A 25,622-nucleotide genomic window follows, 5' to 3' on the forward strand; every position below is an offset into this window, starting at 1 on the left:
CCGAGTATCCGTTGTCCGAATTATTCCGAAAACCATACATTCCAGAAAGTGAATAAAAAATATTTTTTTTGCTAAAAACTCACTGGGGACATTTGTAACAGCACTACTGGTGACATGATATGTAACTGGCACTATGTATATACTCAATATCTGAGATAGTACACAAATTTTGTTTCATGTTTTGAAACCTTGTTTTTTGAACAAATAAAATATATTTGTGTGTATTTTATGTGGTCATAAAATATATTTGTGTGTATTTTATGTGTTTATACAGCATACATGCAAGATACTTAAAAATACATAATTGAAATATTAAAATATTCCGAAATACGGAATAATCCGTTATCCAAAATTCTCCTGGTCCCGAGCATTTTGGATACGGGATACTCAACCTGTATTAGCTTTATTCCATATATATATCGTGGAGACATGCCCGCCAATGATCGTTATGTTATGGGTCATATCCTGGTAACCGTTAAGCTCCTACTTGCACGACATTGGCGCACACCCTTTGTCCCAACTATATACATGGTACAATCAAACGTTCAACAGCACTGTGAATTTGAAGTAGACAGGATTACTTATTCTTATTCAGCTTCTAACCCTTTCATAAAATGGTTCCAATGGACTGAATACTGGATATCCCAGACGCCTACTTCATATCTGGACCCCAATCAACATCAACAATAGCACAACTCCCAAATCCCACCAATTGTTTCAGAAGCTGATATATATCAACTTTTTGTACTACACTTTAACAGACAATCCTCCTCTTGTTCAGTGATCCCCTCTGTGAAATTTGTATTCTATATGGTGTAGAATATTGGGACTCTCTTCCTGGAGAGATGGTGTCGGTTGACATAATAAACACATTTAAAATAAGGTTGGACAAAAATCTATTGGTTAAAAACATACTGGGGTACACACAGTAATCATAATCTGTCCTTAAACATATCATTATACACAACGTATAACAAGGGAGGAAGCTAATACACCAAGGTTGAACTGGATGGACGTGAGTCTTTATTCAGCCTTAACTACTATGTAACTATGTAATATTGGTAACATTTACCTTGCTCTGCCTAGGAGATTATTGATTACAATTGCTTGGTGTACTACCTACCCTCCCTTCTCACCCCCTTCCCATCCTGTTTAACTTTTGACTATTTGCTTCATAATATCCCTACTGATTGTTGTCTTCTATGTGACTGCATTATTTTGAAATTTTCAACAAAAATGTAATTTGAAATAAATAAATGCATTTATAACCCTTTCACACTGCACTTGTTAAATGGTATATTGCTGTTTTTTTCCCATTTCTAAACGTTTAAGGCTGCAGTGGGAAAGCGCCGAAGTTGATTTACCGGTTAAAGATAACCGGTATTTTAACATGTTTAAAAAGCAGAGTCCTACACGGTTCAGAGCCGTTTTTTATGCAGTGAGAATGGCTCTGAAATGGTATTTAGTAAAAACAACATATTACAGACCTGTGATAGGCTGTCCCCTGCATTCTGCCTTGAAACGTGTTCCGGGGATTAAACGGGTTGACTGATGTGAATGGTACTTAAACAGTATTTAAAACGGTAATCTACTACAATGTTCAGACCCGTTTTAAATAAACATTTTGGCAGAGTGAAAGCGGTATTATTTACTTTTTTACATTACTTTTCAAACAGGTTACACGTTTGAGCTGTTTTCGGCTTGAAAGCCGCTCACTGTGTACGGAGCAGTGATGAGCACTGATGCGGGCTCCCGCAACATCACTGGCCCAGCCACTCATCTGCTGGTACTACGGGGTGGGCGACTTTCCATAGTAACCTGATATGGAAAGTCGTCCACCCCTGGGAAAATCACTAAAACAGGTGTATGCACTGAGTTTGGCTCTAGAGATTGAATAATAAAATAGTAGGGTACTTATGTAATATCCGGGCTCCCATTTTTCTTATGAGACCGCGTCCCCTCGCGGGGCTCGCTGCGCTCGCCACGCTTCGGGCACGGTGGCTCGCTGCGCTCGCCACACTATATAAAATCAACTCCATGCGTAGTTGGATAGTAGGGGTATGAAAAAATGGGCTGCATTTAACATGGGAGCCCAGATAATACATAAGTACCAATAGTAGGCTAAGGGTCCCATCATTTTGTCCATTTAATTTGTATTCATTTAATTATTTACAATATACTGTTGAAACAATCTAACACATTTGTATGTCAATTAAATATGGAATAAACAGTGTGGGATGCCAATTACATCTCTCAATTGCCTGGTGGAACGAGCCAGAAACCAGAAAGTGATTACTAAACTACTGTATGTCTCCTGTAAACACCATAGATCGTATTCTAGATATGTTTTTTTCATTAGCTATTAGAGACCGTTGCAGAGTATCTACCCTTATGGGACTAGAATGGAACATACAGTAGTTATCAGTGTTTACACTTATGCTTAATGCGTTTTCTATTAACTTGACCTGACAATACTTCCCATGGCAACCATCTTGAATTTCCTGACAGATCCATCAACATTAAGTGGGAGGGTTCCAAATATTTCTTTGTTTACGCTAACTGAACTGTAAAACAAATATAAAATACCACAGTGGCTGCAAGTCTATTCATGTTCTCTCTGCCAGGAGCAGCGCCCACTGCCTAGCGCAGTAGAGTCTGAGTGTGCTTGCGCAAACCTCCTGAGAAATGGCACAGCGCTGCTGCCTTCATCGTGGGACTCCAGAGGGGAAGTATTAAAGAATGGGTTCAGTGTGGGCCCCCCTGGGCGCACATTGCACCCATTATAAATACGCCACTGCATCTATATGCTAACCCACACACAGGGGCGTATTTAGTGGTGAGGATTCCACTATTCACAACAGTAATGGCTGCCTTCCTTGCCTAATTTTATTATGTTTACTGACTGTCAGAAGTCCTCATATGATAGCCAATTTTTTATTTCTAAATATGTATACACATTTACTAAGTAGGACAGTTTTCAGAGGCAGTATGTGCATACTTGCTTACTTTTGAAAACTAGTTTCAGGGAGATTATAGTTGGTAGTAGAATTTTGCACTGCGCCCCATTGAGTGGGCGTGACATGCTTCTCCCAAAGGGTTGTGTCTAGTTCCATATATGGAGAGATTGTGAACGTGGCACCTAGAATCTTTTAAAACAGCTTATATCCAAATGTAGATGAGCCCCAAGCAGTTAGTAAGAGCTACTAAAAGTCACTGATACGTGTCAGGGATTGTTGGCTCCAAATAAATGGGCAGAAGACATGCATGTAGCCATAGGAATCATTGTGTTTTATCACCAATGCTGGGACATTATTGTTATTTTGGTTCACTCTTTCTGACAAATTCCGGTACTTGTGTATTTTTTTTTTAACATCAGTATTTTTATTGAATCCCATTTTAGGGGGGGGGGGGTTAGGGTACAGAAAAAAGAAAAAGGGTAACAGGTATAGGGGGTACAAGTGTGTGGGGGGGGGTAACATCTGCAATCATACAATCAAATTAGCACAGAAAGTATGGTAGGCATAAAATACAAAGCATGCATCACATATGACGGAGAACAACTAAAGGCGTGCGTGCCAAGTATAATAGCCATAGACTGTGGGCGTCATACACTTTCCATGAAGGTCAGGCCGGTTGAAATGTGACATTAGGGGACTGTACAGCTCTTGAAGATATCGAAACTCACTCAATAATGCTAAATTGGCGGGGGTCGCAGAGGGATGGCTTAGGGAAGTATCGTGAACCCTCTCCGTCCCGGTACTTGTGTATTATCACGGCGCCCATCGCATCACATACCACTAATTAAGGTATGCGAAGGGATGCGATGGGAGCTGATTTCCTAGTCAACAGACCCGCACTGTATGATAAAATATTGCATCGCATTGCATGCCATTAGAAATGGCATCCAATGCGATGCGATATTAAATTGTACAAGCACCCTACTGGGTGCTTACAATGTTAAATGCACCCCCATTGTTAACACCACCCCCACTATTAACGCCAACCGGAAGCGTGGCGAGCGCAGCGAGCCTGCAAGGGGTGGCGGTACGCGTCCTCCGACCTTTTCATACCCCCACTATCCAAGTCGGAATGGAGTTGATTCTAGATAGTGTGGCGAGCGCAGCGAGCCACCGAGCCCGAAGCGTGGCGAGGGGATGCGGATTACATGTGAAGTAATACGCGAAGGCGTGGTGGCTTGCTGCGCTCGCCACACTATCTAAATTCAAATCCACGCCGGCGTGGATAGTGGGGGTATGAAAAGGTCGGAGGATGCGTACCGCCGCCCCTCGCAGGCTCGCTGCGCTCACCACACTTCGGGTTGGCGTTGATAGTGGGGTTGGCGTTAACAATGGGGGTGCATTTAACATAGCAATCACCCATCAGGGTGCCTGTACAATTAAAAATTGGGTCGCGTTGCATCGCATGCAAATGGATCGCATGCAATGCGATGTGACCATAACTATGTCGTACGATGGAAATTGTGGGCGCCGTGATAATACACAAGTACCCAAATTCCTTCTTAGATGGAGAAAACCATGTGCACTGCAGGGGGGCAGATGTAAAATGTGCAGAGAGAATTCGATTTGGTGCTGATGATTCAATGTAAATGTATCTATCTCTCATTACTTTTTTCCCCAAAAAATTTAACAGCTACATAATGTGGGCTAGGTGAAATGAGGGAGATTGCTAGACTAATGAGGGAGAGAGGGAGATTGCCACTATTTCAGGGAGTCTCCTGCAGAATGCAGGAGGGTAGGTAACTATAGGCCTTATTCTAGTTCACTCTTTCTGACAAAATCCTTCTTAGATGGTCAAAACCATGTGCACTGCAGGGGGGGGGGGGGGAGATGGAAAATGTGCACAGAGAATTAGATTTGAGTGAGTTATTTTGTTTCTGTGCAGGGTAAATACTGACTGCTTTAATTTTTACACTGCAATATAGATCTCACTTTGAAGTAAAACCCCGCCCAAATCTAATTGTCTCTGCACAAGTAACATCTGCCCCACCTGCAGTGCACATGGTTTTGTCCATCTAAGAAGGATTTTGTAAGAAAGAGTGAACTAGAATAAGGCCCTATGAGTATGTGTATATCCCACCTATTTACACTCCATTCAAGATTGTACTGGTATATTTCCAACTGACTGCAGCAAAATAAGGATCCAAGTGTGCCGCCCCAAACGTATGCCGCTCCTGGGCACATGCCTAATGGAAAATTCACCACTGTCCACACATCTATCCACTGACCCATGTAACCTGAGTATTACCTGGCCCATGCATATAAGTATCTGCCATAGAAAAACAGCAGACAAATCAACTAATGAAAATACATCTTATGGTGTGTACACACAGTAGATATGCCGTGCTATGCGAGTCCCGATACAATCAGATGCATGCAGTGCCACAATTTTGACTATAGAGTGCAGATCTGCACTATATAGTCTATTATGCAGCCAAGACTATCTGTCTTGCGATAGGCGAATGCGCATCAGGATCGCAAGCAGATCGTAAGGGTTAAAACCCTTGCAATCTGCTTGCGATCTGCATGCAATGCCGACACTATATTGTCAACATCGGAAGGCATATCTTACCGTGTGTACACACCATTAGATTTAAATATAGCTTTAACAAAACAAAACAACAATACAACACTGTTAACAATGCGGAATTTATTAAAAGAGCCTGAAAACAGGGCAATTTTGGGTGCGAACGCACGGGGGAGCGAACTGACCAGAATGACCTCCTCTCTTTCTACTCTATTTGAAAATTGTCCTGAATTACTGGTTTTCGGCATGCTAAAGTCTGGAGCCTGTTGGGGGTGGGAGAACATAAAGGGTGGTCGCTATGTCTGTGTCATCGTGATGCCAGGTTACACTGAAACCATAGCAACTCACTAAAGTGACAAGAACACTGCACACTGTCACTGTCACATTCAAACGTTCTAGAAAAATGAGTTGAAAGCAGTTTTATTCAGTGCTGGGAAAGTATCATTTTATTATTTACTTTGTCACATGCACCAAATACCGGATGAGAGGGCAACTCTCCGTCACTAACAAGTGAGAGTGGCATTTATTATTAGAGAGGTCACATTTTCTTGGAACAAAAACTCCAATAAAAGCAGATCACCCGCATGTTATTGTTACAGTAGTAGCGTCAATAAAAAAGATGAATAAAAATATGCCTTCACTTTTTGTGTAAACCAGTAGTTCTCGGGGATATGGTCACTAGGTCGACACGATGCAGGTCGACATACATTAGGACAACCACTAAAGGTCGACAGGGCTTAGTTCTACACATGAAATCGGTCTACATGGCTATGGTCAACAGGGTCAGAAGGTCAACCAACACAAGCATTAGGTTGACAATGTGAAGGTCAAAAGTCAAAAAGGTCGACATGAGTTTTTCAAGTGTTAATGAGCCGACTTGTGCCAACAGGCGGAATTTAATTCCCTACCATCCACCAGAGCGTGGAGGGAGAATAGAATAGTGTGCCGAGCATATCAAGGCACCGAGCTCAAAGCATGGGGAGTCCATGTCGACATACGTCGACAATTCAGGACAAAAAAACATGGAAAAAGTATGTCAACCTTTTGACTGTCGACCTTCCCATTGTCCATCTAATGCTTGTGTCGCCCTTACAACCCAACATCAGGGGCGTAACTATAGCACCGCAGCCCCCGCCACCGCGGGGGGGGCGCTGTGCATGTGGGGGCGCCGGGGGCTGCGGTGCTATAGTTAAACCCCCCCTCAATCCCCCGCAGACTTACCTATCGCGCTGGTCCCGGCGGCTCAGTTCTTCTGCTGAGGACCACCACAAAATGGCCGCCCCCATATAGCACACAGTTCTCTGAAACTGTCTGCTGTATGGGGGCGGCCATTTTCTGGTGGTCCTCAGCAGAAGAACGGAGCCGCCGGGACCAGCGCGATAGGTAAGGCTGTGGGGGATTGAGGGGGGGTTTGCATGGGCGGCGGGGCGGCGGGGTAGGGGTGCTCGGTGGGGCGGTGACGGGGGGGGGGGCGCCCAAAACGTAGCTACGCCACTGCCCAACATATTTCATGTGTTGACCTAAGCCCTATAAATCTTTGGTGGTCGACTTAATGTACAGTATGTCGACCTTCATAGTGTCGACCCTATGACCCATACTCAGTTCTGGAACTGTGTGCCTGGCCAAATCAAATGGTTTATGGTCAAAGTGCTCAGCAAATTCAGTGCTAGTGGCTGCCAATCATAAAACATATGGCCAATCACAAGCAGGAGACGGCAGGCTCCGGTGCGATGCTCATGGGACCGCACATCGCTGTAATTCACCTGCAGTTTGGGCTTTTATCCTGCAACTGACAGCCGCAATCGCAGGAAAAGAACCCACATTGCAGGTAAGTTGTATAGTGTATGGGGGCCTGAAGGATTACAGGAAGCCACAATTTATTTTATATTTTTTCCAAATTTCTCAACAAATAACTTTAATCCTAAAGTTGGTGGCGTAATTCAAGAAAGTTTGGGAACCAGTGGCTGAAACTATTAACAAATTGTGAACTTATTATTATTAAGTATTCTTCTTAAAAAATGAAAACCCAAAAACCAATATTAAGAAACAAAGAATCTAATATTGGGGTTTACTAATGTACCTGGTGCAAGGAAGATAAAACGCATGGTGTACCGTCATTAGGTCGACACTACTAAAGTCGACATGCATTGGGTCGACCACTGAAAGTCGACAGGGTCAAAACATTAGGTCAACAATGAGAAGGTCAACAGACAAAAGGTCAACATGATTTTTTCACTTTTATTTTTTTTTTAGCCGACATGTGCCGACAGGCGGTATTTCATGCCCTACCATCCACTAGGGCATGGAGGGAGATAAGAATAGTGTGCCCAGCGTAGCGACCACCATAACCGATGCATGGTGATTGTTGCGGTGCACCGATGCGGTCTCCATGTCGACATTTAGGTAAAAGAAAACCTGAATACTCATGTCAACCTTTTGACTGTCGACCTTACCATTGTCGACCTAATGCTTGTATTGACCTTTTGACCCTGTGAACCTTAGTCATGTCAACCATTTTCATGTGTCGACCTAAGCCATGTTGACCTTCAGTGGTTGACCCAATGCATGTCGACCTTAATTTGGTCGACCCAATGACCCATACCCAAATGCATTCCATAGATGTTTATATTGCTGGGTGTGGTATATAATAATATTCAATACATTGGCCGAATACAGTTGACATGAACAAGGTTGGTCGGTACAATGTGTCTAACATCGAAAGGGTGACAGTGCTAAAATGTCGACATGAAAATGGGAAACACAAAAAAGTTGTCAAAACTAGATTTTTCTTCATTTCACCGTTTGTGGGTGCAATTGATGGACACATAGACCCTTGCAGGTTCAACGCTTCGGACAATGGGGTACAATAGATGCATGAAGCGGGGATAAGAGTGAAGAAGTGGGCTGTGCCATGGGAACCAATCAGCTGCTACTTTTAGCTTTATAGAATGTACTTGTTAAAGGGATACGGTCATTAGATCTACAGCAACTAGGTCGACAAGAATTGGGTCGACACCACTAGGTCGACAGGCAACAAGGTCGACATGGGTCTGGGTCGACATGGGTCTAGGTGGACAGGTCATTAGGTCAACACAAGCATTAGGTCGACATGGGCAAGGTTGACAGTCAAAAGGTCGACATGGGGTTTTTCACTGTTTGTTGAGCCGACATGTGCCGACAGGCAGTATTTCATGCCCTACCATCCACTAGGGCGCAGTGGGAGAATAAGATAGTGTGCCGGGCACCATGGCCGAAGCATTGCGAGCGAAGTTGCGATTCTCTTCAAACTGTGTCCATCTCGACTGTGTCCAAATTCTGGTAAAAAAAAACAGTGAAAAACCCCATGTCAACCTTTTGACTGTCGAACTTGCCCATGTCGACCTAATGCTTGTGTCGAACTAATGTCCTGTCGACCTAGACCCATGTCGACCTTGACCCATCGCAACCTAGACCCATGTTGACCTTGCTGCCTCTCGACCTAGTGGTGTCGACCCAATGTTTGTTGACCTAGTTGTTGTAAACCAAATGATCCACACCCTTGTGAAATGCTACATCAAAGCCAATTGTTGCTCTCTCTCTATATATATATATATATATATATATATATATATATATATATATATATACGAAGTTTGGGTCCGGCACTCGGATATGCAGTCCTGAACAACAACCGGGGTGCCCTCCCAAGTGAATGTATAAGGATGAGTGTCAAGAGACACAGAGGGGGCGGCACTCGAACGGGTTTCCAATGTAAATGTACAATTTGAACATTCACATCAGTCCCTGCTCCAGTGGAGCTTACAATCTATATTCCCTACCACATGTACACGCACACACAGACATTCTAGGGTAAATTTTGTCAGAAGCCAATTAACCTACCTGTATATTTTAGGGATTGTGGGAGGAAACCTATTTTTTTTTTTATTATTATTATTATTAATAATTTATTTATTTTTATATTGTAACATCAAAAGCTGAGTTGTGTTGTGTTCCTGTTCCAAAGCACTGTGTAGGGGTTAAATACATAAATATACAGTCAATGGGTACAATCTTTCCAACCACTTCCTGTAATTTACAGGGCTGTAAACTCAGGTGAATGTAGTACTGCGGTTACAGCACTGGCTGCTGCTGCTGCTGGCTGGGGAGCAGGTTTCTCCCATGAAAGGGTTTTTTGTCTCCATGACAACGAGCGTCCCTGGTTACCGCTTTCTTTCGCAATGCAATCAGTGCAATGTACAGTAACTGCAGCACCCGCACTGTGTACAGTACATTATACACACAGCAGCACACAGGAACTTGTCACAGTCATTCCTCTCAGTGAGGACCAACCCTGCGTACTATTCCCAGCTGGATTATAAATCATTAAACACATAAAAGTACCAGACCCCTAAAAGGCATATATATATATATATATATATATATATATATATATATATATATATATATATATATATATATAACTGAGTGTTAATATTATCATATACTGTTAATACTAATTATGTTAATAAAACAAATTTCTTCATTTCTCATACATGTATCCATAGACATGCCAACACGACCTGTTTGATGAAAGAGACATGTCTGGTTCTGACTTTCCCATTGGCTTTTTGTCTGAATTCACCTGCTATCATCAAGGTGATAGCATATCTACTAAGCCTTGGAGAGAGATAAAAGTGAACGGAGATAAAGTACTAGACAATCAGATTCGTGTTAAAGGCTGCGTTTGGGAAATGACAATTAGGAGCTGGCTGGTTTGGGACTTTATCTTCGTTTACTTTATCTCTCTCGAAGGCTTAATAACTGGACCCCATAGGACCAACCGTGCAAACGGACACCCCGAACCGCAGACCAAAGTCTCCCGAGTAGCGCAGCAGTCTGCGTCACATGCAGCAGCAGCATAGTGTAAGAATAATGATTGCTCCAAGCTATTGTAGAGAATACAGGTACGGCTATATGGCAGACAGCAGAGCACAGTACCATCATTACACTCGTACTGTACAAACGCTGCAGGCTAGAGAGGTGCAACGGGCAGTGTGCGTGTGGCTGTGCGGGGCACTCACATGGTAGTCCTTGTACCAGTCCTCCAGCTTGTCCTGCAGCAGCTTCCCCTTCTCGCTGTTGGTCAGTCGCCTCAGGGTGTCTGCCATGGCCTTGCCCGGGAGCCGGTGCCGTGATGCTGCTGCCTGGATGCTGATGGTGACGATGCTGCTGACAGGTGACCTGCAGGCTACTTATATACAGGGTCGGAGACGTCAATCAAACTGGCACTGTTGTATTACTCGGGTGTTAGGGACGCCGCTAGAGCCTCTGCCCTAAGTTTTTTTGTCCCTTTTAGTTGTAGCAACGGCTTTATTCTTCCACCCTCCCCCCTGCCCACTTTTGGTCTGTCCCCTCCTCTGTAGGCTGCCATCCCCTCCCCTGTACTATAAGCAGTGGAAGCTGCCTGTGTATAAGAGATGGCAGAGATAGAGGCAGAGCTGTTGCACAGGATATACTTAATCAGTCTATAGGCTGGGTATGAGGTCACTGGGTAGACAATGTCTAGGTTGACATTCACTGGGTCGACCACTAATGGTCGACAGTGACTAGGTTGACACATTGAAATGGTCAGCATACCCAAGGTCGACATTGACAAATGTCGACACACACTTGTAATCAATATAGACATGGTCGACATGAGTTTTTCACTCTAATCTAATTCTCTCTGCACATGTCACATCAGCCCCACCTGCAGTGAAGCATGATTTTGCCCGTTTGAGAAGAAATATGCCCTGCAAACAGGTCTGAATCAGTCCTGACTTATAACTGCTGTGATGCTAATGTTGATGGTTGAGGCGGTAGGTGCAAAATCAGTGGGTAGCAGGTTTTTCTGACTGCAGACAAACATACCCTTGTATTAGCTAAATTACATTTTGCATTAACATTAGGTAATAAGGGCCTGATTCAGACCTGATTGCTGATCTGCAAAGTTGCAGATGACTGCGAGTAGTTAGCAGTCACCCAGAGTGAAAACCCACCTCGTGTAAATCTGCAAGTGAATTGTGAACATCGGGTATCCAGTCGCACATCCATACACAATTCACTCACCATCAATTGTTTTCCCAGTCTGTACAAATGTGAGTACAGGTGGCCATACACAGGTCCGACTTGTCCAAAGGACAAGTCAGACCCCGAGAAGGGCTTCATACGATTTGGCACTTGTTATGATTTATTGCATGCCATAGATTGTATGTAAAAGGGCTCCCGGGGAGCTTTGGTAGCGGTGGGCTGGCAGAAGACTTAAAAACTCCCATATAAATGAATCAGCGGCCGCCCATTCATTTGTATGGGAGTTTTAAATCTGCCCGCCTGCCACTACCAAAGCTCCCATACAAATAAATGGGCGGCCGCTGATTGGCTGAGTGAGATCTCTTAGCCAATCAGTGGCCACCCATTCATTTCTATGGGAGTTTTCAAAGCTGACTGTCCGCCGGCCACCGCTACCACAGCAGAGGATGGAGAGCGGAGAGAGCGCCTCTTCTGCTCAGTGCTTCTCCGCTTTGCACACTATAGGTGTGTGCCAGTGGCCATATTTACATAGCTGCCGAGTTCCCAGGAGCCCCGGGCTCTTTGAGCTGGTCCTGGTTTTAGAAATACTGGGGACAAAAAGAGTAGGGGTCCCCTGTATTCTTGAAACCAGCATTGGCTCCAACAACCAGCAGGGAAATGCCACAGCTGGGGGACACTTTTAATACAAACTCCATCAAATAGGCATGGAAAAGGGAATGGGTCATTGGGTTGACCTACATTAGGTCGGCATGCATTGGGTCGACCAATGAAGGTCGACATGGCAGGGTGGACACCTGAAATAGGTCGACATGTCTAAGGTCGACATGGATGGAAGGTCGACATCAGCTAGGTCGACAGTCAAAAGTTCAAGACAGTACTAAATCTCTTATCCATGCATTCATTATATCCCGCATTGATTATTGCAATAGTCTCCCGTCCTAACTGGTCTACCCAAGAACAGACTCTCGCCACTGCAAGCCAATGTGAATGCTGCTGCTAGGCTGATCTTCCTTGCATCGGGCTGCCCCCACAACCTTTGGAATGCCCTTCCACGCACAATGAGACTCTCCACTAGCCTCCAAACATTCAAGTGTTCCCTGAAAACTCACCTCTTCAGGCAAGCCTATCATATTTACATAGCACACACATAACCCTCTGAGGCACTTATGTATTATATAGCTTCCCTTCTGGACTTGTAACTTGGTGGGACTGCTATGCTATTACTGGTGCCTGTCCTTGTGTTTCCCTCCTATATCCCTATAGATTGTAAGCTTGCAGCAGGGCTCTCCTACCTCCAAGTCTGTCTGTTGTTACCCAGTTTGTTTTATCACTGTCTACTATTGTAAAGCGCAACGGAATCTGCTGCGCTATATAAGAAACTGTAAATAAATTAAATAAATAAAAGGTCGACATGAGTTTTGGGGTTTCTTTGTTCCAGGTTTTCTTGTTCCAAATGTCGACATGGTCGACATGGACACCATATTGGTGCCATGCTTCAGGCATGAGCACTATTCTGTTCTCCCTCCATGCCCTAAAGGATGTTGGGGCATAAAAATAACGCCTGTCGGCCCATGTCGGCTCAAGAAAAAGTGAAAAACCCATGTCAACCTTTTGACCTAGCCATTGTCGACATAATGCTTGTGTCAGCCTTCCATCCATGTTGATCTTAGGCATGTTGACCTATTTCAGGTGTAGACCTTAGCCATGTCGACCTGCCCACTGCCCACCTCCTTACCTCCTACTATATAACGAACGGTTCGGCGAGTGTGAAACTCGCCAAAACTGCTCGCTCTCGGGATTCACGCATTCACAAACCCAACCATCAGTCTGAATCAGCTCCTAAATCCAGCTATACGCAGCAAGTTGCTTTCTGCAAGGTGTAATATACAGAGCCGAATTTCCCATTAGGCACGTGAGGCACCGGCCTAGGGGCGGCACATGTTTGGGGGCGGCACTTGGATGCCTGTGATAGTACTTTCAGCCCAAAATGTACCAATAACTGCAAAATATCCACTGTACTGTACTATATTCCATCTTAAATAGAGTGTAAATGGATAGGACATGCAGATACTGCCTAGGGATGCCAATCCCGGGGCATTTTTTCAATCCCTGGATCAGGGATTGAAAAATGCTCAATCCCGGGATTCTCGGGATCCCGGGATTGGCATCCCTAATACAGTTCTGCTCCACACATACCCACCCCCACACCGGCCGACCCGCACATTTACTTACATTAGCGGGCGGGCGGCCGTCCGGGAGTGGGTTCGGAGGTGCACGGTGCCAGGCTCGTGCACCTCCTTCTTAGCAGCCAGGCCGCAGGCCGGAAAGGATGCGGGCGGGCAGAGGCGGGCGACGTGCGGAGGAGACTGGAAGGGGGCGTGCACAGCAGAAGGCTGCGCAGCGTGACCTCTACTGACACGCTACGCATCGCCGCACGCAGGGGTCAGGATTCGGGAGCCGGGCAGCGTCTGAGCTAGTGCTCAGACGCTGCCCGGCATTAGACTGCGCATGCGCAGTCTAATCCCGAAAATCCCGGGATTGGATAATCCAATCCCGGGATTGAAATCCCGGACTTTTTTAGGCCAAATCCCGGGATCCCGCCGATCCCGATCCCGGGATTGGCCACCCTAATACTGCCCCTATAAACTGTCCTACTTAGTAAACATTATTGTTGTTGCGCCCTCCTCCCTAAATCCGCCCCATGTAATATACAGTACCTGCATACAGTAAGTGTTGGCATATGCAACACATTTGTTGAGTTACTGTAAGCTCTAATGACTCCCAAATCCAATAATGTACATTTTATCAATACTATAGAAAAGAAACATTTGAGTCATTTATAACATTTAATACACATGTAAGCTGGGAGGTGTCCGGCCAGGGCTGTATAGTGTGACTCCTGACAATGCTATTTATATGCACGGTAATGTATTACTGACTGAGACACGAATAGCAGCTGCTACTGGTCTGGGTGGGTGGGTACTACTGGGTGGTGGTGGGCAGCCAGTTATACTCCGTCCCAGTGCCACACATTCCTAATGTACCACAGGAATATACCATGTACTCCTTTCGGGGGGGGGCACGATTAATATTTTATTATTTTATTCACTATACAATATCATATTATTTCTGAAGCTACAGTGTTATGATAATGTCTTAAAAGGCATCCAACAAACCATTGTGAGACCGCTCAGTCACAGTGTAACGGGCTCAAGCCCACCCCTCTCATGCGTGCCGATGGTCTGGTCCGGGGGGGCTGTCAGACTGGGAGACAGCACAGCAGGGATAAAGATGGCGGCTGCGGAGCAGGTCGGTGATAGAAGGCGCTGTTCATTACTGTGCTGCGGAGGAGGAAGAGTTGGGGAATTTATACGCAATGCATAGATAGACAGTAGAGTATTGCATCCCCTTATATAACATAATCCCACACACCTCCTGCTGCTCTGCATCCCCAACCTCACACACACAAGAGGGCTGCTCACACACTCGGGATGTCATACAGACACACAGTGCATACATCGCTCACTAAGATGACATACAGTGCATTTTGTCTTCTACACACAACACGTGATAAGCTATACAGTGTCTTACATACATCACATGAGAAGCCACAATGAGTCTATATAACATACAACACCATATCTCCCAACATGACCCTCTCCAGGAGGGACACAATGCTGTTTCTGGACTTCCCTCTTCATTTATGATTGCCGTCACCTGTGCTCAGAGCATTCTTATTAATTAACTTGTTCAAAACATATCAATCACAAATGAAGTAGGGAGTTATGCAACACTTGAGATGCTACATATGGGACCCTATTGAGGTCATTCGCAAGCCCATATGCGTTCACAGGGGGAGGCGATGGTTTTTGAATCCCCATTTCTGTGCATGTGGTAGGTACGTGCATTTACAGCGAACAGACCTTGCGGGCGTGGGGCGGCGGGCTGGTCCATTATCATATGGGAACGCCAAGCATTTCATGGGGATTCCCCCCCCCCCCCCCCCCCACACAGCATACACGCATATGTAAGGTTGCATGTGAATGGATGTCTATGTGAAACATCCATTCGCATGCAGTGTGAAGGAATGCACCTTGCGAATGATGGGCCTGCGGACCACCATTTGCAAGGCAGGATCTGGTTGACTCGCAAGGATGCAAATTCGCATCCGAGTAAATCAACCAGAATAATCCCCACAGTGCATTGTGATTGTGTCCGCGGTCATAAGATTGATCTTGGTATCCCGATACAGGCATGGGGGGGCTGTTAACGCTGCATGGAAGCGACATTGAGCATACACACTAGACTAAGATATCCCTCATCTGTGCATGCACTGACAATGGGCTGGTCATTGACGACCCACAGGAGCACACATCGTGCGTTGTTGGAGGCGTACACACTGTGAGATATAATGAACAATTGCCCTTATTCAGATCTGATCGCAGTACAAATTTGTTCTCAAAATGGGCAAAACCATGTGCACTGCAGGTGGGGCAGATGTAACGTGCAAAGAGAGTTAGATTTGGATGGGGTGTGTTGAAACTGAAATCTAAATTGCAGTGTAAAAATGCAGCCAGTATTTACCCTGCGCAGAAAGAAAACAATTCTCACAAATCTCACTCTCTCTATACATAGTACACCAGACCCCACCTGCAGTGCACCTGGTTTTGCCCATTTTGGGAACAAATTTGTACTGCGATCAGATCTGAATAAGGGCCTATATGGCTTAGAAGGGCCTAAATAAACGATAGCCTTATTATATCACCTAGTGTGTACGGAGCCTAAGTCCCCCCAGTATACCGATGCCAGTATCGGGTATATTAAACGCCGGCATCTTGACCACACTCTCAACGTGTTTCATCAGAAGCTGGAATGACTGATCCATGCAAGATAGCTCTTAATATACCCTGAATTGATTTGGGGGAATTACACCCAGGTATGGTGAAAATAAATAGTTTAAATCATAGCTGCCTACCCTCCTGCATTCTGCAGGAGACTCCCTGAAATAGCAGAAATCTCCCTCTCTCCCTCATTAGTCTAGCAATCTCCCTCATTTCACCTAGCCCACATTACACTGTTACATTTTTAAGGAAAAAAGGAATGAGAGACAGATCCATTTACATGGAATCATCCGCACCATTTCTCAGCAATTGATCAAGTATAGTAGCTCTTACTAACTGCTTTGGGGCTCATCTACATTTGGATATAAGTCATTATAAAAGATTCCTCTCAGATGTAGCAGTACACACCCACGCTTCTAGGTGCCACGTTCACAATCTCTTTTCACAATCTCTCCATATATGGAACTAGCCACGCTCTTTGGGTGGAGCAAGACATGCCCCCTCAATGGTGTGTTTTGCAAAAGTGTACTACCAACTATAATCTCCCTGAAACTAGTTTTCAAAAGTAGGCAAGTATGGTTTAAATAAATATACAATGAAATAATATCACAATTATATAAGATGCATGAACAGGGGTAAGAATATAAATACATTATTACTGTTATTTAAAAGGGGGAAAAAAAACAAGTTTATTGTTGAAAGAACTGTGTCACATGACCAGGACTAGTCACGTGACTAGTTTATCTGTGTTTAATTTGGAGTAAATGTAATGATAACATAAACACAATGATCCTCAAGCATGGACGGTGAACATCTGCGCATCAACCAGAATAGCCACTTTATTTCATTACTAACACACTGGCTTCTTTGAGGTCACTGTCACCTTGTGTGTTTTTTATCATTCCTGCAAATGTTATTTTTTATTGCAACAATAAGAAATTAGTGGCAGTAAGAAGTGATAATAATCAGGTCTAAAACCCAATAATTGCTGCATATATACCACTTTTACACCAAAACTGCCGGTTGCACCCAGGTTTTTGGACCCGGATGTGACCCGGCAGTTGTTCCCTTTTACACTGGCATTCCTTCGGCATTATGCCGGGTGGGCGATGCCAGTGAAGTCGTGCCCTGAGCCGGTGCTTGGAGATGACATCATCTCCAAGCTTCAGGGAACCGAGCAACCAACACGCTGGGAGCAAGCCCAGCACCCAGGTAAGCTGCTGGGCTGCCCCCAGCCTCCGTCCATGAGGTGAATGGATTGTCAGGCATCCATTCACCTCTGCCTAGCCTCCGCTGCTGTCTCCGTAGTACCCCTGCCCAACATTCGGACTGACCGCAGGGCGCTGCGGTCCGGAGGTTGGGGCTCCCTGATTGGTGGAAATGGGTCCCAGGGTCGGATGACCTGGATAACCCATTTACACAGCCCCTGACTCTGGGGAAGCACCGTGTCTGACCCAAAACATTTGCCGGGTCGGACACCGGGTAACAGGACCCGGGTTATTTTTTTTTTTACCCCTTTTACACCAAGCCCCGGCCCGGACTGGAGCGGCAATAACCCGGGTCGTGGCTCTGGTGTAAAAGGGGTAGTAGCGATTGTAGAACGGTAGACACATAAGCAAAAAGTGCTGAATGGAATTTCATTTTCTGCTCTTCTTTTACAGAGCTTCAATGGGCCTGTGAAGAAGTCGATGCGTGAGAAAGCTGTGGAGCGCAGAAATGTGAATAAAGAGCATAACAGTAACTTTAAAGCTGGATATATTCCCATAGACGAAGATCGTCTGCATAAAACTGGCTTGAGAGGCAGGAAAGGCAACTTAGCAATTTGTGTGATTATCCTCCTGTTTATCTTGGCTGTCATCAACCTAATTGTAAGTTTAGGGAATTTGTTTACAATTGCTGCATGTCATGTGCCAGTACACAACGTTACCATAGGTTCCACTGTAGGTGTGGCTGCTGTACATATAGTATACACATATCACTGTGCCCCCAGATGGCCATATATGGATGTATGCAGTGTTACAGTACATAAATGTTTCATTGTTTCGTTATTTTGTTTATTTTCTTATTTGCAAACTTGTATTTGTTAAGTCTTTACAAATAATCGTTTAGTCTATGATGGTAGTATAATTATGAGTTATTGTTTTTCTGCGTTTATACAGTGACCTGAAGTAATCTGCATACATTACTAAAGTCATGATGGGGTTTTCACGTAAAGCTGTGCCTGATTCATATACAGGTTGAGTATCCCTTATCCGAAATGCTTGGGACCACGAGCATTCCGGATAAGGGAATATTCCGGTTTTTGGAATAATTTTTTTTAGCCATAGGTCCCCGATGGTCCACGGCAGGCCACCAGCACCGTCTCCGGCGTCTCCAGCGGTCCCAGAAGTGCTTTGCGCAAGTTCCCAGGCGCGCCGGTGACGTCACCGGCTCGCGCGCACTCGCGCAAAGCACTCCTGGGACCGCTGGAGACGCCGGAGAGGATGCTGAAGTCCTGCTATGGATGCCGGAGGACTTGGTAAGTATTAAAAGAAGGTTAGGGGGGGGGGGGGGGATTTGAATTATTCCAAAAAAACACGGTTTTTGGAATAATTTGGATACGGGATGCCCGGATACGGGATACCCGACCTGTATTATAAAGTGTTCTCATTATACGCCATCATGGCTAGGTCAGGTAGCGAGCCATGAACGGGGATATGGCGTTACGCTACAGTGTCCATGTCGACTGTGTTGATATGTGGGTATAAAAACCCATGAAAACCCCATGTTGACCTTCCCCCATGTCAACCCAATTCTTGTGTCAATCTAAAGACCCTGTTGACCTAACCCCATGTTGAGATTCAGTCATGTCGAAGATGGGATGTTGCTATTCGCAACCAATCAGAAACTACTTTTTGTTTATTTAGCACCTTTTAGAAGATAGTAGATAGCATCTGATTGTTTGTCCATTATGTTGACATGGTCAAAACATTTCAATTCAGAATGTCAGTGTCGACAATCACTATGTTGACAGCAGGTTAGTATTAGGCTACTGCTTGTGCTATAACTCAAACGCTGTACAAATGCTATGACTACATGACAGCTAGTGCATGTAAGCATCCAGCATTCCCAAACTATATGTCCCCAAACACCTCCCCTCACCAGTGTCTGTGAACCATCCAAATAGGATCAGATTAAGTAGGATTCAAAATCATATTTGCCAGTGACGACAATGGCATGTGAGTGTGGTCAGTGACTGGATGTTGGTAGTGCCATAGGATGGCTCACTGTAATGTAATACGGATTGGAGGGATAACCATGAACATAGATAAATATGTCATTTAGAAAGTATCATACACAATCGGACTGATAGTATATATATGGTAACGCTGTTTCACTGTATATATAGCTCAGTACTGTTTATAGCACAGATATTTGTGATAAGGGTAACAAGCCTGCCCTATTTCCCCCAGATCACACTGGTTATATGGGTTGTAATCCGCATCGGTCCTAGTGGCTGTGAAAGCATGGAGTTTCATGACAGCGGCTTGCTCCGGTTTAAACAAACATCAGACATGGGCATAATACATCCTTTATACAAGAGCACGGTGGGAGGACGACGGAATGAAGACCTGGTGATCACTGGCAACAACCAACCTGTAAGTTAGCTGGGCTCAAACAATGTGTTTCGGAAGCGTTCAGCCTCCCGGTGGTGGGGATGTTTGTGTTCACAGTACCGAAGCCGGTATCGCAACTACTGCCATGACACCGATGCCAGAATCCCGACATCAATGAGGAAGGGGGCGTAGGAATCCCGACTGCTGGGATGCTGATCATAATTAAGCGGGGCGTGTTAGGGTTAGCCCGGGTAAGGGTTGGTGAGGGATAGGTTTAGGCAAATAGGGCGGACTTTAGCTGCGGGGGGAGGAGGTGAAAGGTTAGAGTTAGGCATTTAGAAGGGGGTAAGGTTTGGGTAGTGGGGTACAGGGGGAAGGGTTCAGCACTAGCGGGAAGGGTTAGGCTGTGGGGGAGGTTTAGTGTTAGGCTGTGTGGAGGGAGGGATAGGGGGGCAGAGGGAAGGTACGTATACTTACCTGACCACTGCCGGTATTCCTTCCATTGGGAAGCTGGTGCAGAGTTTTGTGGTGATCTGTAACATCCCTTTAGTACTGCAGGCCATATTGGTCACACATTGCCCAACAAGTCACTTGGATTTAAGTTTAGGCACCAGCATGAACTGCATCTCCTGGTTTAGGTTGATATTATGATATTGCCCATGTGATCCACTGATATGAGTTATCCCAGCAAGGTAGCCAGTTACATGTTTTGTGTTTGCAGGTGATTCTTCAGCAAGGTTCCACAGTACTGAGTGTGGATAAGGATAAAACTTCCATCACCAGTGACATCGGAATGGAATTTGTGGACCCCCGAACGCAGAACACCTTGTTCAGCACTGATTATGAGAAGCATGAATTTCATTTGCCAAAAGGAGTGAAAACCCTAAATGTCCAGAAAGCATCTACAGAAAGGGTACAGACAAACCATCTTATTTGTATCTTCATTTTTGCAAACAAGTGACTAAAATGACTGTGTAGATGTCTGACAGCCTAAATGACTTCAGACTTATTAGGTCTTCAAAACTGACAGTTTTAGGGGACACAGTATTCAGCTGGAAAAAGCTGGGCACACTACCATATGATGACCGGATATATCCTTACATGGTTACTGTGACCCAATCCGCATCTTACATTGTATCGTCCCATCTGATGTGCAGTACGGTGTGTACACACTACATGATGGTCCTGCAGAGTGGTCACAGGTACCATGATTGCACAGCAAATGTGCAGTCATGTGTTTCCAGCTTATGAGTTTTAAGCCCCCATACATTGGGACGACTTGTCCTAAGGACCCAATTCTCCTGCGATCCGCCCGGCAGCTCCCTGGGAGGCTCACATACAATTTGGCACTTGATGTGCCATTTTTTACATGTGATAAATCGTATGCGATTTATCACATGTTAAAAGAAAACGGGGAGCTGAAGGGCGGTGGGGAGCAGTGGGGCTGGTGGCGGGTGCATTGGCGGTGCTGGTCAGGAGCAGTGGGGTCGGTGTAGCGGCAAAATCCGCCCAAAATCGCATAGTGTATGAGCACCTTAAAGATACATATGATATCTGTTGTTTTGGCAGGGAGTTTGTGTAATGGTGTGTAAACACGGCAGGATATGCCGTGAGATACCGATGCGATCAGATCGCATCGGGACTCGCATCGCACGGCATGCTAGAGGGGCACAATTTACACTATATAGTGCAGATCTGCACTATATAGTGTTGCCTGCCCTCTCTATCTGGCTGCCGATTTGCGCTCACACGGGAGTGCGCATCGGGCTCGCAAACCCTAAAAAAGCATGTAATTTGCATGCAATTTGGCTTCCGATGTTCCCTATATCGGGAACATCGGAAGCCAAATCTTACCATGTGTACACACCATAACCCTTGCCCAGTCAACAGATATCAAGTATTGGGGTGTGGATGATTGGGTTGACCAAGGTTAGATCAACAGTCACTAAATCAACCCCATATGGTCGACATGCAAGAGGTTACAGGTACACCTGAAAGATTGACTGATACAAAGTGTTTTATGGGTGCATTTACCATTTAAACCACACGTGAACCCAATTAAAGCCTGATTCTGGTTGGTTTGCAAAAGTAAACTCCTTCTTTAATGGACAAAACCATGTGCACTGCAGGTGGGGTAGATGTAACATGTGCAGAGAGATTTACATTTGGGTGAGTTATTTTGTTTCTGTGCAGGGTAAATACTGGCTGCTTTATTTTTACACTGCAATACAGTATAGATTTCAGTTTGAAGTAAAACCCCACCCAAATCTAACTCTCTCTGCACATGTTACATCTGCCCCACCTGCAGTGCACATGGTTTTGTCCATTAAGGAAGGAGTTTGCTCTTGCTAGTGAACCAGAATTAGGCCCCTAGTGTACTGCTTCGCCCAACACATTTCGGGCAAGGTCACCATTCCCTGTTGTAGTCCACTTGGATGGTAAGCGATGGAGAAGTTGAAAAAAATGTGTGTCGACCATTTCAACCTGTCGACTTTTGTGACTTCAGCAGTAAACACTGTCTACCTTTTGTATTTGCCAAACTAATGCCTGTCGATCATATGGGGTTAACTAATATACTATCGCCCTATCATGCGGATACCCAAGCATACACCCCAATAATATGAGAATTGGTACTTGTGTATTTTGGCGGCGCCCCCGATTTCCATCGCGCAATGTTTTAATCGCATCGCATGCCATGCACCCGATGGCATGCGATGCGACGCGATTTTTGCCCCCTATACGATGAAAGATTGTATAAGCACCCTAAAGGGTGCTTTTAAGCACCGTAATGGGTGCTTACAATGTTAAATGCACCCCCACGCCACCCCCCCCCCCCCCCCACTATAAACGTGAACCCGAAGCGTGGCGAGCGCAGCGAGCCCGCGAGGGTCGGCGGTACGCGTCCTCCGACCTTTTCATACCCCCACTATCCACGTCGGCGTGGAGTTGAGAATAGAAAGTGTGGCGAGCGCAGCGAGCCACCGAACCCGAAGCGTGGCGAGCGGACGCGGATACCTTCACAGGTATCGGAGTCCCCTCGCGGCCTTCACAGGTCTCTGGGTCCCCTCGCGGGGCTCGCCATGCTTCGGGCTCGGTGGCTCGCTGCGCTTGCCACACTTTCTATTCTCAACTCCACGCCGACGTGGATAGTGGGGCTATGAAAAGGTCGGAGGACGCGTACCGCCGCCCCATGCGGGCTCGCTGCGCTCGCCACGCTTCGGGTTCACGTTTATAGTGGGGGGGTGGCGGGGGGGTGCATTTAACATTGTAAGCACCCATTAGGGTGCTTATACAATGTTTAATCGCATCGCATCGCATTGTATGGCATTGTATGCCATATACAATGTCATACAATTTTAAAATTGTATGGCATTGTACAATATCGCGCGATATTGCGTCACATCGCAAACCATCGTATGCCTTATGGTATGCGATGCGATGGGCGCCGCCAAACTACACAAGTACCTGAGAATTTGTAACCACCCACCATAACAAACATGGGACCTGATTCACGGTAGTACGCCATGCCGATTATTTAGCAAACAAGCAATTATTGGTAATCTGCCAATTCATCACACTGAATGCACCCATCTGCGAACCTGCATACACTGCTTATACCCACGCCAGCTGATTGACAGGCAAGCATTGTTTGTGGGAGGTAACAGCGTGGGCATCCACTCATTTCTGGGCCGCTGCTACACTTGCACACTTTCTCCGCAGGCAGAATCGTAGCTGTGTTCCGCAGAGTGTACAACCGGTGTGCACTTGTTACATAGGCTTAATTGAATCATCCTATTTCTTTCAGGGTATTTGATGTGTATCTAATGCAGCTTAAATTATGTGTACACAATCCAAATATTATACTGTTTATATTCAGATTGTTACATGCGTTCAAAAAATAATTTCTGAAGCTAGGGGGATACATTGCCTATAACGCAAACACTGCACTGGGTACAACAGCTAGCCTCAGCTAGCACATTGAAGGTCCTATTAAATAAATTAAACATAGAATGACATACATCTGCATTGTGACAAAAATAAAAAAAAATGTACCCCCAGATTATGTCACAGTTTTACCCTGTTGAATTTCTCCTTTCCTTAATTTGAGCGAATGGTCAGTTAGATTATGACGGCCAGGTAATTCCCTCATATGAAGTGATTGGTAGAGAGTCACACACAGGCTGGGTATTTCCTATGTGACAGCTGAAAATATCGGCACACTTCCTATTCAATGAGTCCACGGATTCGACTCTTTAGTGGCCATTTTTGCCGATCCGCATGCTATGCAACAGTGGGGACATTTCTATTGGTTGGATATACTGAATATTGCAAATGTAAATTCGGCCTATCATCAGCGAAAAGTAGCGATATTTCAGTGAAGAAAACAGTTCAAAATAGTACAGGACAAGTAAAGGGTATATACACATGGTTGCATCAGCACACAAAGCTGAAATAAGTATTAGGGTGGCAGATATCCAAGGGATGTGGTGCTGTCGAAGGGAGTATGGAGTAGAAGATGGTTTAAGTAATAGAAGAAAGGGCTCAAGCGGGAAGAGGGCCCTGCTAGTTGAAGCTTACATTCTAAAGGGAGGAGGGGGCAGACAGACAGGGGTGACACAGATGGGGTACACATGAGTGCGAGACATAGGGTTAGAATGAAAGTTGGTTCCCTCCTTTTGCATCATGCCCTGCTTATGAAGGTATGGGTGTACTAAGAAGCAGCCCAGGTGGCAACTGCATACAAAGAAAATACAAATTCATACTTTTAAATTTTCATTTAACAGGTATAGGGCCGGATGCACTGAGCTTCAAAAGTGATAAAATGGAGAGTGATAAACAACCAACCAATCAGCTCCTGCCTGACATTTTTCAAACACAGCCTGTGACATGACAAGTAGGAGCTGATTGGCTGGATGTTTATCACTCTCCATTTTATCTCTTTTGAAGCTTAGTGCATCTGGCCCATAATTTGCTAGGGAGGGGTGACCACACCACAGGCTGAGAAACCCTTTCTGTTGGTAGGAGACAGGAGTGAATGGCCCTGTATTACATATTATTATTGCATTATGTGTATGTCCTTTCTATTTCAGATTACTAGCAGTGCAAGCAGTGACCTTAAAATAACCGTTGATGGGCATATCACTGTGCGTGGCAATGAGGGCGTTCAGATCATGGGGAAGACCATAGATTTCCGAACAGGCGGAAACATTATTTTGAAAGCAGTGAGTTGATGTCACGCTAACCCTTTTATAGGAATACTTTGTTCTATGGTTACCTTGCTAATAGCAGCTAACAGTATCTCATTCATTAAGGTAACACAGGGCCTTATTCTAGTTCACTCTTTCTGACAAAATTCGGTACTTGTGAGTTATCTGGGCGCCCGATTTCTAAATCGGGTCGGATCGGGCACATCGCATCGCATCGCATGCGACCATCGGATGCGATGCGATGACCCGATTTTTCCATAGGAATCAATGTTAAAATGGACTGAGTCCATTTTAACATGGAATTCAATGGGAAAAAGGGGTCCTTTTCATACCCCTACTATCCAAGTGGGCATGGAGTTGGATATAAACCTGTGGCGAGCGTAGCG

General features: G+C 45.2%; 2 protein-coding genes across 3 annotated transcripts in view; one reads left to right on the forward strand and one right to left on the reverse strand.

The window, feature by feature from the left end:
- The window catches only part of SPATA18 (spermatogenesis associated 18), a 27,435-nt gene extending 16,595 nt beyond the window's left edge, over positions 1–10,840 (reverse strand). Inside the window, exon 1 of the mRNA XM_083168486.1 lies at positions 10,605–10,840. Coding sequence (XP_083024612.1) covers positions 10,605–10,691 — 87 coding nt within the window. The 5' untranslated portion in view covers positions 10,692–10,840. The remainder of the gene's footprint in view (positions 1–10,604) is intronic.
- Positions 10,466–25,622, forward strand: part of SGCB (sarcoglycan beta) — a 20,229-nt gene continuing 5,072 nt past the window's right edge. The window contains exons 1-5 of one of the 2 annotated variants that reach the window (XM_083168501.1): positions 10,466–10,487; positions 18,095–18,301; positions 19,886–20,071; positions 20,751–20,942; positions 25,120–25,251. In XM_083168501.1, the coding sequence (XP_083024627.1) occupies positions 18,122–18,301; positions 19,886–20,071; positions 20,751–20,942; positions 25,120–25,251 (690 nt within the window). In that variant the 5' untranslated portion in view covers positions 10,466–10,487; positions 18,095–18,121. Of the gene's footprint in view, positions 10,488–14,793; positions 14,902–18,094; positions 18,302–19,885; positions 20,072–20,750; positions 20,943–25,119; positions 25,252–25,622 lie in introns of those variants that run through there. The other variant, XM_083168493.1, reaches the window with a different exon arrangement.

The sequence above is a fragment of the Crinia signifera genome, chromosome 1 (genome assembly GCF_055691185.1).
Source record: "Crinia signifera chromosome 1, ASM5569118v1, whole genome shotgun sequence".
Lineage (NCBI taxonomy): Eukaryota > Metazoa > Chordata > Amphibia > Anura > Myobatrachidae > Crinia > Crinia signifera.